Source organism: Daktulosphaira vitifoliae, unplaced genomic scaffold, assembly GCF_025091365.1.
Source record: "Daktulosphaira vitifoliae isolate Bord-2020 unplaced genomic scaffold, ASM2509136v1 Scaffold_2, whole genome shotgun sequence".
Lineage (NCBI taxonomy): Eukaryota > Metazoa > Arthropoda > Insecta > Hemiptera > Phylloxeridae > Daktulosphaira > Daktulosphaira vitifoliae.
In genome coordinates this window covers 29,303,291-29,318,712 of record NW_026099573.1, presented here as the reverse complement: position 1 = coordinate 29,318,712, position 15,422 = coordinate 29,303,291, and the positions used below count along the sequence as shown (strand labels likewise).

Below are 15,422 nucleotides of genomic sequence, written 5' to 3'. Positions count from 1 at the left end.
GATGTATTTTTTTTTATATATATATTTGTCACCGCCACTATTTCTCAGCCTCTCACTGGGCCGATATCTTCAACCATACGTCAAAATATCACAAATCGTATCTAGTTGAAGAAATTATCTTTAAAAATCAAAATAATTTTCCCCTATTAATAGAGGAAATTCCACCCAAAAAAATTACACTTTTTAAAATCGGTAAAATTGACATTTTTTTTCTTAATACTGTCATTACTTATTCAAAAATGAACAAATCTATATAATTTTTTTATATAGAAACAAGATATTTCTCTTTCATATGATATATATTTTTAGAAAATCTAACTATATACCTCCCAGAGGGGGTTCAAAATAACATTTTTTTTACAAAACTCAACTTATTCAACATAAGTTTTGAAAATATTCCGGAAATAAAGCGTCCTTTAAACACATATTAAATCAAAAGTTATGTTGCGTGCTACTAATTAGAAGAAAAAAATTTGTCCCTATCTTCTATATGTAAATAGCAATCGAAAGTGTCGGGACAAATTTTTTTTTTCATTTTTTAGTACATAAAATAAACTTTAATTTGTTATATGTTTGAAGGACGCAATATTTCCGGAACATTTTCAAAAATTAAGTTGAAAAAGTTAATTTTTGTAAAAAAGTTACTATTTTAAATCCTCCCTAATGAGCAGGTTAAGTGATAGATTTTCAAAAAAATGATATCAAATAAAAAGTAGATATTTAAGGTTTTAGTATAAAAATAAATTTAGTTGATTTGTTGATTTTTCAAAAAGTTATGGAAGTTTTAAGAAAAAAAAGTGAAAAAATTTCGAAAATTAGCTATTTTTAAATTTGTAATTTTTTTGGAGATTTCCCCCATTTACGGCGAATGAGGGAATTTTTTTTCAATTTTTAAGGGTAATGTCTTCAACTAGATACGATTTGTGATCTTTTGACGTATTTTTGAAAGAAATCGGTCCAGTGAGAGCTGAGAAAAAGTGGCAACAGACATAAAAAAAAAATTTATCATAAAAAAATTGTATGGACGTGGATAGTTGGGTCCAGTATAAATGATATCTGACAGTGATTAAAATCACTATCATAATAAACGCTTCTAAGCATATCTGTAGATAGTGCTTAATTTTAAAAAATTGGTGAATTATTCTAAAAGTTACATGATTAACTATTTTCTTATTTATAATTTGATTAAGTTTTATGATTTATAAGTGTAATATATGAATATATAATATATATTATATATTTATATTTATGATACATAAATATATAAAGGGAAATGATCCGATTGAAAGAAAAAATTGTTACATAAAAGAAGAATATATTTGAAAAATTTCTTCTTAAAAAATTTTTTATTATATTTATCAAAAAGTTATAGCATTATAAATTTTAAAATATAAAAACGAATTATTTTACAAAAATCGTATTTTTTTTTATTAACTTTGATGTCTGATTTCACCGTGACGACAAAATAAAGTCCGAAATTATTTTTTCTATGATAAAGTATATTACATTAGCTTTAATTTAAGATATATCTACAAAAATGTCAGACTTTCCGAAACATTTTCAAAAGTTAAGTTGAAAAAATTAATTTATTGTGAAAAATCTGTCATTAAGTAAAATTAAAACTATATTAAAAATATTATTAATTTAAAAAAACTAAAAAATATTAAAAATATTAAACTCAAAAGCCACAAAAAAATTAATGAAAAGTCGCGGATACGTATTTCGGAAACAATGTTACCATTATCAACGCTAAACACATACTGACACCCCGACTAGAAAAAACTCCCTTATATACCCCTAGTGACCTTATCACCTAGTGACGTTATCACTAAGTAATATTATCACATTTTGCCAGTTTACACAAGTTTAATAATGAATTTTTCAGTGGGCCAAGATCCCAATTAATTAAATTGTTTTTATTTTTAAACATTTCTATTGCTTCTCTGATATTAAGTTCTTTGTAATTATTTACGTTTTTAATTAGTTTTATGGTTTTAATAGAGTGATTATGTGTCAATAAATGTTCGGCCACTGGAGATGATGTGTATAGACATGATGCATCTATAAAAAAAAATTATATTGATTTGGTCATTTAAAAAAAAGTTATGGAAGTTTTAAGAAAAAAAAGTGAAAAAATTTCGAAAATTAGCGATTTTTAAATTTGTAATTTTCCCCATTTGCGGGGAACGAGGGAATTTTTTCCAATATTTAAGGGTAATGTCTTCAACTAGATACGATTTGTGATCTTTTGAACATATTTTTGAAAGATATCGGTCCAGTGAGAGCTAAGAAAAAGTGGCAACAGACATAAAAAAAAAAAAAATCACATCACGGTTCCTATCTTGTTGTAGAATATGTGGTTTAAAACTATAAAGATAAGTAAGTGTACAGAAATAAATTCAGATGCTCTTTGATCACGAATAAAATCTAATTGATTGGTAAGCACCTTCATTAGAACACTAAGGCAACGGGGTGCTGTCCAACTCTTGAGACCTTGAAATGTGTACATGTATAAAGTGGAAACAAATTAGTAAAATTACTTAGCAATTACAAAGGGCAAAATTGTAGAAGAACGAAAAACGTATCAACCTATTATTTTTAATCACTATTACTCTATATGGAAGAGAACATGATTTTTCAGACAACATAATATATTTTTGTTTAAGTAATGTTTTGAATTAATATTTCAACATAAATGTAAACAAAAATTATAAAAAAACATAATACAATAAAACTTATTTTTTTACTTATTAGCTTCGATGCGAAGCGGAGAAGGTATTAATTTTACTATGATGTGTTTTTTTTTTTTTTGTGTCTGTTGCCACTTTTTCTCAGCTCTCACTGGACCGATTTCTTTCAAAAATACGTCAAAAGATCACAAATCGTATCTAGTTGAAGACATTACCCTTAAAAATTGAAAAAAATTCCCTCGTTCCCCGCAAATGGGGGAAATATCCAAAAAAATTACAAATTTAAAAATCGCTAATTTTCGAAATTTTTTCACTTTTTTTTCTTAAAACTTCCATAACTTTTTGAAAAATCAACAAATCAACATAATTTTTTTTTATACTAAAACCTTAGATATTTACCTTTCATTTGATATCATTTTTTTGAAAATCTATCACTTAACCTGCTCATTGGGGGGGATTTAAAATGGCAACTTTTTTACAAAAATTAATTTTTTCAACTTAATTTTTGAAAATGTTCCGGAAAGACTGCGTCCTTTAAACATATATCAAATTAAAGCTTATTTTATGTACTACAAAATGAAAAAAAAAAATTTGTCCCGACACTTTTTTTTCTACATTTAAACGGCTGCCGTAGTTAAAAAAACACTATTTTTGTGTTAAAATTTTCGATTTTCGATTTTAAATTTTCAACTTAAAAATGCTATAACTTTTTGAAAAATGTATATATCAGCACAAATTTTTTTTTTCTAAATACATTATAAGTACATCTTTCATTTGACATACTTTTTATTAAAATTGGACAATTTCCCCTTATATAGGGGGCGTTCAAAACTTAAAATATTGTAAAAAACATAGATCTTTTTCAACTGAACTTTTGAAAATGTTCCGGAAATACTGCGTTCTTCAAACATATAACAATTTAAGTTTATTTTATGTTCTAAAAAATGAAAAAAAAAAATGTGTCCCGACACTTTTTCTTCTACATTTAAACGGCTGCCGTAGTTAAAAAAAATTCCCAACTAAATTTTGTTTTTCTAAAAGTTGAATTAAAATATGTATAATGACATACTAATAGTCCTCATTGATTGGAATTGAGCTTTTTTTTTACAGCCTCGAAAAAGTTAAAAAATATGATTTTATTTAATTTTCTCAAAAAATATTTAATTTACATAAAAAAGTTTTGTACGAAAGATGTTTAAAAGACAATTCTAAACAAAAAAATTATCTTATATTTTTTCATTTAAACAAATATTTTTCGAGTTACATTACATTTAATACGAGTACTAAAATTTATATTCCGTTTTTTAGCTTCGATGCGAAGCTGAGAAGGTATTGGTTTTACTAAGATGTGTTTTTTTTTTTTAGTGTCTGTTACCACTTTTTCTCAGCTCTCACCGAACCGATTTCTTTCAATGATACGTCAAAAGATCACAAATCGTATCTAGTCGAAGACATTACCCTTAAAAATTGAAAAAAATTCCCTCGTTCCCCGTAAATGGGGGAAACCTCCAAAAAAATTACAAATTTAAAAATCGCTAATTTTCGAAATTTTTTCAATTTTTTTTACTTAAAAGTGCCATAACTTTTTCAAAAATGAACATATCAATATAATTCTTTTTTATATAGATGCATAATATCATTACCTTTCATTTGGTATATTTTTTTCATAAATTTAACCCTTAACCTGCCCACAAGGGGGGATTTAAAATGACAACTTTTTCACAAAAAATTAATTTTTTTAACTTAAATTTTGAAAATGTTCCGGAAGGTCTGACACTTTTATATATATCTTAAATTAAAGCTAATGTAATATGCTTTATCATGAAAAAAAAAAATTTCGGACTTTATCTTATCTTCATGGTGAAAATGGCTACCGAATGCTATTTTTGTGTGAAAATTTTCGATTTTGTATTTTCCATTTTTAACTTTATTATGCTATAACTTTTTGAAAAATGTATGAATCATTACAATTTTTTTATGAGAAGTAGTATTTATATAGATCTTTCATTCGACATACTGTTTTTTTAAATCGGACCATTTCCCTAAATACAGGGGGGATTCAAAACATAAAAATGCATATAGAAAGTAGAACTTTTTCAACGTAACTTTTGAAAGTGTTCCGGAAGGTCTGACACTTTTATATATATCTTAAATTAAAGCTAATGTAATATACTTTATAATGGTAAAAAAAAATTTCGGACTTTATTTTATCTTCATGGTGAAAACAGACATTAAACTTAATAAAAAAAATACGATTTTTGTAAAAAAATTCTTTTTTATATTTTTAACTTTATAATGCTATAACTTCTCGAAAGATGTATGGATCAATATAATTCTTTTTTTTGTAGATGCATGATGTCTTTACCTATCATTTGGTATATTTTTTTTATAAATCTGACTTTTTACCTGCCTACAGGGGGGGATTCAAAATGACAACTTTTTCACAAAAAATTGACTTTTTCAACTTAAATTTTGAAAGTGTTCCGGAAAGTCTGACACTTTTATATATATCTTAAATTAAAGCTAATGTAATATACTTTATCATGGAAAAAAAAAATTTCGGACTTTATTTTATCTTCAAGGTGAAAATGGCTACCAAATGCTATTATTGTGTGAAAATTCTCAATTTTATTTTTTACATTTTTAACATTATAATGCTATAACTTATTGAAAAGTGTATTGATCAATATAATTTTTTTATGGGAAATACTATTTTCTAATAATCTCTTTTTTATTCTACATACTTTGTCTTAATCAGGATATTAATAAGGAACTAGCAGTTTATGAAGCTTTTGGAATAATCCACCAATTTTTTAAAATTAAACACTATCTAAAGATTTGCATCGAAGCGTTTTTTTTTGATAGTGATTTTAATCACTGTCAGATATCATTATACTTGATCCAACTATGCCACGTCACCACTGTGCCGCGACCCCCCTGTGCTGGGTTTTTCATTTTACGGTTACTTTTTATCATGTTATACTTACATTAGACACAATGATATAAATGCATATGTGCGTATGTGTAAGTTTATTTATTTATTGTATCATTAAAGTGTAGTGTATTTTAATATACAACCGATAGAGTAGGTAATTGATTTGACGCTATATTGTTTAAACCCAACTAAACGCTAAATTGTACATTCCCAAACAACAATCATATTATGTCAATTGCCACCGGAATTTCTGGTAATATTTTTCTTTTTCTTTGCCTTAATCCCAACTACTTGGGGTCGGCCACCCTTATCCTAAGCTTCCACTTGACACGATCTCCCACATCTTCTACGCTCACATCAGCTGTCCTCAAATCGCATTCAATAGCATCCCTCCATCTCTTTTTTGGTCTTCCTCTATCTCTTCTTCCTTCAACATTCATTTCTATAACTGTTCTTACAGCTTCCGATTCTTCTGTCCTCATAACATGACTAAACAATCTAAGTCTATTTTCTGTCATCTTATCCACGATTGACGCAACACCTACACTCCTCTTATATGCTCGTTCCTTATCCTATCTTCTCTAGTCACTCCACTCATCCAACTAAGCATTCTCAACTCTGCTACACTTATTCTCTGCTCTACTTTCTTATCAACCGCCCAACACTATGAACCATACATCATAGCTGGCCTCACAATTTCATACTAAATTTAAAAACTATAATTAGTATTTATTCATATATTATATTTTAAAATAAAAGAACTACTAATCAGGATATAATTAAAGAAATAAGAGTTGATGTTGCTTTTGGAATAATCCACCAATTTCTCTAAATGAAACACTATCTACAGATTTGCATCGAAGCGTTTCTTATGATAGTGATTTTAATCACTGTTAGATATCATCTATACTTGTCCTATCTATGCCTCGTCCACACTGTGCTACCGTTTTGTTTTAAGTGTTGAGTGAGTAATAAGTCTCTATATGTATTAAAAATTTCGTACTNTCTCTACATGTATTAAAAATTTCGTACTACGCACATTCGAATTCGTATTACTCTTTATGTATTGTAAAATACTGAAAAATAAGGACCTGGCTTATTTAAGTTCATTTATACCAGAATAATATTTTTTATAAATATCAAAAATTTTTTAAACATATTATCAATTACACATTATGTATTTATGTACGTAAACTTAATGGGTTTTTTACTAATCGTATGATACTCTTTATAATCTTTAAACTTTCTATTTTTATTCGGTGTGTTAATATTTTAACCACCAGCCTATTCTTTCTTTTTAGTATTAGTATTTAATTCAAAGGTTTAATTAAAAATTTAAACACATTTTATTTTTAAAAAATTAGCATTAGCAAATATCTAAAATTAAATATAATTTAATATACTATTTTACAAAAATACATTTATAGAAATACAATCGAATTATCTCATAAATCTACATGAGAAATTATATTTATATATATAGATAGATAGATAACTAACACATTCTATGTTATCATAGAATCTAAAAATTCAAGATAAAAATTAAGTATTTCAACAAATACATAACTTAATAGGTACAGTAATTATTTTACGCGTTTCTAAGAAAATATTTACTTTCTAAGACTACGATCAAATTAAAAAATCATTGATAAATATTTTGTATATGAAATAAGAAAACCACCATCATAAACTCCAATGTTTTTTTTTTTTTATGACGTTACCATACTTTGCATTTTTTCTGCGGGTGCATGTAAGATCCTAAAGAACAATTAAAGTCACTCGCAAATTCCGGTTGATTTTGTAAGGTACCTATCACGCGAAATTTGCCCGGGGCATGCAAGCCGGTTAAAACAACGTGCCTGAGCGTTTCTGGTCGATACACTGAACACCAAATGTTCGCTGCGTTAATCCAAAACATCTGTTGAGGTGAATATTCGAATAGTCCGGGCAACCGTGGCTCTATTTTATCAGCTGACCATCGACGGTACGCATTATAAGCCGACATTACTCCGCCGTTATCAGCGATATTTTCACCGATCGTATGTCGCCCGTCAATACGTAATCCAGCCGCCTTATCTACAGTGTAGTTACTATATTGTCGAATCATACAGTTGGTTCGTTCGTGGAACTTTTCAACGGTCTCTGGTAGCCACCAGTCTCGCAGGTTACCAGTCTTATCGTACAAACGACCTTGGTCGTCGAAACCGTGAGTAATCTCATGACCAATAACGTAGCCGATCCCTCCATAATTCAAATAATTGGGTCGATCGGGCGAAAAAAACATACCTTGCAAAATACCTTAAAGACACTTTCACTTTAAAAAGTTCTAATTTACAGAAAATTAAAATAAATAGATACTATTTAAAGAGCATAAAAACTTAAGATGATAAGTTCAAGTTTCAGCAATAAATATTTGCTAACCGTAAAAGAAATATAATTAATTTCAAATGTCGTTTTTACAGAAATATACCGATTTTCAACTACTAACCTGCAGGTAATTGAATACTATTTTCAACTAAGTTATAAAATGCATTTACAGTAATGGCTTGTCCATGTGTCACCCAATCGGTCTTGTTAACTGGACCACGTAATTTTTCAAAACTTTTATCACAACGAAATTTCGTTATTTTCAATATAGATTCTAAGTAATTTTTTGAATTATTAAATTGTAACGTTTCATAATGTTTGTCGACGGTAAGAGAATCTAAAAGCTCATCGGGATAGCCCACAAATTCTTCTATGGCTTCAGCTTTATCGAGGGCATTTCTTTTTGTTATCGGGTCAATCCAATCTAAAACATTAAAAACATATAAACTAAATATATATATATAATTGTTATTTTAACAAATACTTGAATATTTGGTACTTAATTTATTTTACGTAGAGGAAAAATGATTATATATATTTCCATAAAATAGTATTTTTTAATTTAACGTCATACCCGACTTTGAAAGAGTATGATAAAATTCCTTTCGAATGCGTTTAACCATATCAGTAGCGACTGTTTTGGTTTGCTTATCAAAATATTGTTTGACGTATAAAGCGCTAACTGCTGAATCTACCACGGTTGAAGAGATAGTTACACATTCAGTCCATCTAGGTTCTCGAGCCGGTCGACCTAAAACTGCTTCATGCCATAGCTGTTCTCGGTACCTGACTCTTCGGTTGCAAAATGCAATCGACGATGCTACGGCCCGCCATACCAAGTAATTTGCTAACACCCTCTTTGAGGTAAATTTCAGAGTTGCTTCTAGTCCTTCCAGATAATGGGGTGTATTAACCACGATTTTGTCGTTATTTAATACACACGTTTTGCCGGCTCCACAAATCAGTCGATTAATATATTCTCGTAAGGGTATTCCTGAATAACGTCTTGCCAAATCAGCTAAAGTGACCTCAGTAAATAGTTCTTTTAGATGTCTTAATGACTGCAATTGTGATATTCTAGCGAGCTGGACTTCTAAGTCAAGTGCACGTCGTAATTCCGACTTGGCATACTGTTCGGTTGCTCCAAGTTCAACGGCGACGTCTACCATGTATCGATAATACGAACTGACTCTCTTATCTTTGAGTCCGTGTTTCATATATACTGAACTCATTGCTAGAGTTGCTCGATCTAATTCGATAATATAAGCCTCTGTATTTTTATGATTGATTTTAACTGATAAGTCAATCAAGTAGTCGATACTTAGTCCGTGGTCACGGAATTTGTAAACGGTATCGGTCCAATGAAAATTTTCTTCGTCCCATTGGTTACCGCTCAATACAGGCCATTCGCCTATTTTAGATAGAATTTCTCGTAACGGCTGAGTACCTCGTTTTTCCAGAGTTTGTTCGTCCATACAAGTAGCGTATATCTGTTTAGCCAATTTTGAGTGAATCGAATCGAGCTGATTGATAGGTTCTTCTAAAACATGTCTAATTTTGTCTTCGACCATGCGATTCACAGCACTATATGTAGTCCGAGAAGCTTTGTCATCGTCTACTAGAGCACCTGTCGTAAACTTACCACACGCAAACTGATAAAAATCATCACAAGGATTGACCGTCTTGTCTACATTAGCTAATATAGAAGCTGCCGATTTGACACAACCCTCAGAAACGCATATATTTTTTTCCTTAAATCTGAAATTCATTCGAGGCTTACATTTTACAGTATATAATAAATAAAACAATAACAACATCCGTGTACGGTCAAAACTAAACGGTCTACGCATTTTTCAAATCCATCAGTAACGATTGCCAAAAGAATATATTTGATATTGAACATTTTACCATTTAACCAATGAGGAATATACTTGCATCGTATTTATACGAATAAGTGAAATAATTACAATAAAAAAACACTTAAAACTATAGTGATAACTAAAGTTTTATAATTCTGGCGAATTTATTTACTATGTTTTATATATTTTTCACGAAAAGTTTTTAATATTATAAATGTTACCGTATAAAAAATTATTTTTATATTTCTCAAAATTTTTAATGAAACTAATGGGTAAAAATAAAAAAATAAAATTTACCTACGAAAAAAACTTTAACAAATTTAAACATAACTATTTAAGAATAAATATTCTTAAAATATTTCTTCTTTAATCAAGTCTAGTGGACGTAAATGTTCAGAACTACTAGAAAACAATAATTTAAAACAGTGTTAATTCTTTACTTCTATTAATGATAATGTGATATTTTCCGATATTATTTATTTAATATTTTATTTGGTAATTTAACCTATGGTAGTTTAGAGTCCTCAGAAGGAGTTCGTTGATTGCTAGATAATGCCCCTGTATATATTTTATGACCAAACGGCATTGTGGTCCATAATGATAGTATTTTTGAAGTACTTTTTAAAGAAGACTGTGACGAATCAAATACAAAACTATTTTTTATTAAATCCACAGCTAGTCGATTGTTTTGAGCTGCACGAGATTTGCTGGACTTTGAAGCCGATTTTTCATACAAAAGTTTGAGTATATCCGTCAAGTTTCTAGCTGTATCGATGATTTTTGTTACTCTGGTCGATGATGAATAAGTAGCGACCGTATTGGTCGGCGTACTGCAGTTTATGTTGAACGAATAGGGAATCACCGGGAACAAGGTTGTGACCGATTTATCAGTATATTCGTTTTGTTTTGTCGTTTCGTTAATGTTAGAATAGTTCACAGTATTAAAATCGAATGGTATAGTTTTAGAGTTATTCGTACATATTGATGATACACTAGTTTTATATTTTTGAGTTGTGGATCTAACAGAAGGGTTACTTGACCTAGAACAATTCGTATTAAAAGTGGAACTTATATTTGGTTTTGAACATTCCGTACATTTATGAGTAGCAACGCTAAATCTTATGTAATCAGCAGATACTGTTTTGATACAGTCACTAGGTTTTGTAAAATTTGTACAGACAGAAAAATTTTTACACGGTTTGGTACTTTCATTGACTACTGTAGTAGTACTACAAAATTTGTTTTTTTTCGTATAAATACTGGTAGTTTTTTGTGATTTAGGACGCTTGGTACATGCAGTGATAGTTTTATTTTTTTTTGTCTCAGTAGTACCATGAGTATTATTCATGCTGCAAGAAATTTTACTTAATAAATCGAAAATTAATGGTTCTGTGGTTAATGTATTTTTTTTGAAAATTTCTGTCGTTTTGGACTTGCTTTTGATCGGATTTCGAAAGTGCTGTATATAAGATTGATCGGCATTTAACGGTTCCGCCGAGTCGTATTCTTGAGTCACTTTAACTTTTGGAGAATTAAAAACCATCACAAAATTGGTTGTCAATGCCTCATAACGTTCCGTTGAAAATTCGGCAAACCTTAAGGATTCATCTCTATAGTTGCTTTGCGTTATAACTTTAATGTTGTCAGTGGTGTCGTACAAGTATGGAGTCGATATCACTAAGTCAAACTTAGTGTACGGATTTTCAATAAAATTACTTAAGTCAAGACAGGAAGTCATTATCTCTTCCGGAACGTTTGTAAATAAGTCAGGTCTATGCTTAACGATTTCTTCCAAGGGTTCTGCTTTTGGAAGTTGGATTCGAGCGTTTTTTTCAATCAAATCCAATACTCTTGCAATATCGTGATCGATAGCGGTGGAAAGTTTATAGAAAATTGACTTTTCATTTAAATTATGCGATGAAATACTAGTACATGCAAATGAAACTAAGTATATTGTAATAGTATACAGACAACTCATTGCGACATACTGTATCATTTAGTACTTTTGAATTCGTTAAATTTAGCGCATACATATAAAATCGCTTAATCGAATTAGCATAATATATTTGCATTAATTGGACTAGTCAACGGTTAAAAAATAATTGTGTTCATAATTATGTTGCACATAACAACATCAATATTTATTTTTACAATGTTAAAAAAATTGTTATTTTAAGTTTATATTTATGAAATATTGAAATTATGTTATAACATTATCTTCACATAATTATTATGATAAATAGGGCCCGAAGTTTATGCATTTATAAATTTTGTTTAAGTCACTTTGAAGTTTCTCGAGTTTATGCGAGTTTGTCATAGGAATATATATAATAGGAGCGTAGAAATGTCTTTCGATGTAAAAAGCTCAAACTATAACCTAGGAAACAAAATATTAAAAAGTTTTCAAGTCGATTAATAGAAATTTATACTGGATAATGGTGTGTTCGAAATAACTTCACAAAATTTATAAATTAATATAATTCCAAACACTAATAACAAGTACCCATATCATTTTTTTTTTTTATTTAAACTGTATATAGTTAAAAACTATATAGTTCTGTATATAGACTGTATATAGTTCAATAAAAAATTATTAAATATTCCATATGAAACTTAAAATTAGAAATAAAAAGTTCTTCACAAGTGCTACGTGCCAGTTAATGACTTATAAAATTTCTTTTAATTTCAGATGACAACTTGAAAATATTTAAAATAATTTGACGTTTACATAAATAAAATATATAAAACAGTATCCGGATATGCTGCGTCAGTTAAATAATAAAAATAAATAATACTCGTAAAATATATATGCATAGTAACAGATTTTCATTATGTCGTTGTTTTTTACAATCGTTTTAATTTAAAAAAATTAATACTGATTATGAAATCGTACCTCCTTACTTTAAACGTACTAGTATGCTTAATTTCATTAGAAAATGTAGCGACCTCGGTTACAAAACAAGATTTCGTGGCTAGTGGTAAGCGATTTGATCCAATGGATTATCCTTACGTCGTTGGCTTGAGGATACGTTCGAATTTTAGGAAATTTTCCATTTGCACCGGTACACTGGTAGCTCCCGTTTTTGTGTTAACAGCCGGCCATTGCACTCATGAAAAATTGCCGTCTAGTATTAAAGTAAATCGCATTACGAAGGACTTTTCGATATTTTTATTCTGTTTTTACAAATGTTTACAGGTATAATACTATTTAGGTATACCATGGAAGTCCAGTGGACGAATTCGTCCCTCAACGATCAGTTCGTCGAATTTACAGTCATGTCGATTACAATCATATTACGATGAAAGCCGATATTAGTATTATACAGGTCGGTTATTTTAAAAGTACAAAATATTTACAGAAATTCACATTAGAGCAGAAAGAATAGTTTTGAGATGAATTGATTTTTATTTAACAATTCTAGATCTACAGTCCGTTTAACGTGCATAGGTATGTAAAACTTTCAGGACATCCGGGAAATTTCGAAAACTACACTGAATTAAAGTGTAATGTTCTTGGTTTTGGGCAGACACAATATGGCGAGGCCGGTAATATGGGATACATTACTAGAGCTCTAGTTCGATACGGCCCGAAAGCATGCAAGGATTACAATAAGTAAGCATTTTTATAAAAAAAAAGCTATGAAAATATTTTTTTAGTACACTTTGTGTATTCATTCATTTACAGGCACAATATACCTTTGACGTGGCCAGAGTATTTGTGTTCAAAACCTGATGTTCACATGATTTGTCCTGGAGACAGTGGAGGCCCAATGATTTGTCGAGGCTTCCAGTACGGCATAGCGAGTCATGGATACGATTTTCACGACCCAGAAAGAGAAGTAAAATGCGGAAGTGCTACTGTTCAAACCAGACATTTATTTGTTTATCCGTATAAAGAGTGGATAAATGAAATATTGTCGAATGAATCAAATAATTTCCTAGGAAGTTTAGTAACCGTACTGATTTCACAGTTAACAATAGGTTTATTTACGTCAATTCATGTGTAAAATTAGCAGTCTTAAAGACTTAGAATCCATAAAAATTTGACAGAAACATAATATTTTAATAATTTATCTTTAACTAAAACGAAATTTATTTTAACACATATCAAGCTATAAAATGTTTTTAAATTTGTATTAAATAAAATTCAGTTTTAAATTACATTTTTCTTTTATAAAACTAGAAGTCGTATCAGCATATGTATAATATATTTTTTGACTGAATTTATATATATATAAATTCAGTCTAAAACGACTACAGGAATAATAGAGAATCTATTGCTCCTCCATTCATGTTTTGAAAAATATATGATACGGATTAGAGTAGACTAAAAGAAGTCGATCGTCGACATTTTAATGAGAATACTTTTAAATTTGTTATATATATAACAAAAATAGCATGTTTTTTAAACACGGCAGCCATTTGCACGTAGAAGATAAGTCGTCGGGACAATTTTTTTTTTGTAATTTATGGTATGTAACATAAGTTTTAATTTAACATATATTTAAAAAACGCAGTGTTTCAGGAACATTTTCAAAAGTTAAGTTGAAAAAGTTGACTTTTGTAAAAATGTTGCTATTTTTAATCCCCTTATGGGCAAGTAAAGTGTCAGATTGTCAAAAAAACCATATAAAATAAAAGGAAAATAAAAGGTTTTAACATAAAAAAATATTATTTTGATTTATTAATATTTCAAAAACTTATGCCAGTTTAAGTATAAAAAACATAACGATAGAATATGAATTTTTTTACCAAATTTTACATTTTTTTTTTAATTTGGTGGCCATTTGTACATAGAAGGTAATAGTCGGGATAAATGTATTTTTTCAATTTAAAATTCGTAATATAAGCTTTAATTTGACTTATGTTTAAAAGATCCAGTATTTCTGGAACATTTTCAAAAATTAAATTGTCAAAGTTCTAATAATTATACGTATGTTTCAAATTTTGAACGCGTCCTGTATAAGGGAAAATTGCCCGAATTTAAAAAAGTATATAAAATGTATAGAAAAAAAAATTTGTGTTGTTACATATATTTTTCGAAAAGTTATAACAATTTAAAGATGAAAATATAAAATTACACAAAAAAAAAACACATCATGAAAAATTAATACCTTCTCAACTTCGCATCGTACCTAAAAAAGGTATAAGTTTTTAAGATAAGTGAACAATTTTTTTTCTACTCATAATATACATAAATATCAGCTAAACTGCTTAAAAAATAATTTATTTTTATTTGAAACCTACTAGTATAATAAACCAACATATAAGTGGGAATATAGGTGTTGCGTCAATGGTAGTTCAGATGAGAGATGAGACTGAGGTGGTTTGATGATGGTATGAGGAGTGAGAAATCGGAAGCTATAAGAACAGTTATAGAAATTAATGTTGAAGGAAGAAGAGGACCAAAAAAGATATGGAGAGATGTAATCGAATGCAATACGAGGGCGGATAATGTGAGCATGGATGTTGTGGTAGATTAAGTCAAGTGGAAGTTTAGGATAAGGGTGGCCGACCCCGAGTAGTTGGGATTAAGGTGAGGAAAATAAGAAGAATGAGACCTACTAGAAA

At 29.0% G+C, this 15,422-nt stretch overlaps 2 protein-coding genes across 2 annotated transcripts; one reads left to right on the top strand and one right to left on the bottom strand.

Annotated features, from left to right (window-relative positions):
* Positions 1-7,330: 7,330 nt before the first annotated feature.
* LOC126898098 (neprilysin-2-like) lies at positions 7,331-9,761 on the bottom strand. The gene is made up of 4 exons (XM_050672046.1): positions 8,567-9,761; positions 8,299-8,416; positions 8,114-8,226; positions 7,331-7,923 (listed from the first exon to the last, which is right to left on the bottom strand). The coding sequence occupies exons 1-4, from the start codon at positions 9,759-9,761 to the stop codon at positions 7,343-7,345; spliced, it is 2,007 nt and encodes a 668-aa protein (XP_050528003.1). The 3' UTR covers positions 7,331-7,342.
* A 2,971-nt stretch (positions 9,762-12,732) lies between these two features.
* On the top strand, positions 12,733-13,858 carry LOC126898097 (chymase-like). Its single transcript, XM_050672045.1, has 4 exons — positions 12,733-12,987; positions 13,064-13,177; positions 13,274-13,464; positions 13,537-13,858. Exons 1-4 carry the CDS (start codon positions 12,733-12,735, stop codon positions 13,856-13,858), a joined length of 882 nt encoding a protein of 293 aa, XP_050528002.1.
* The last annotated feature ends 1,564 nt before the right edge of the window (positions 13,859-15,422 follow it).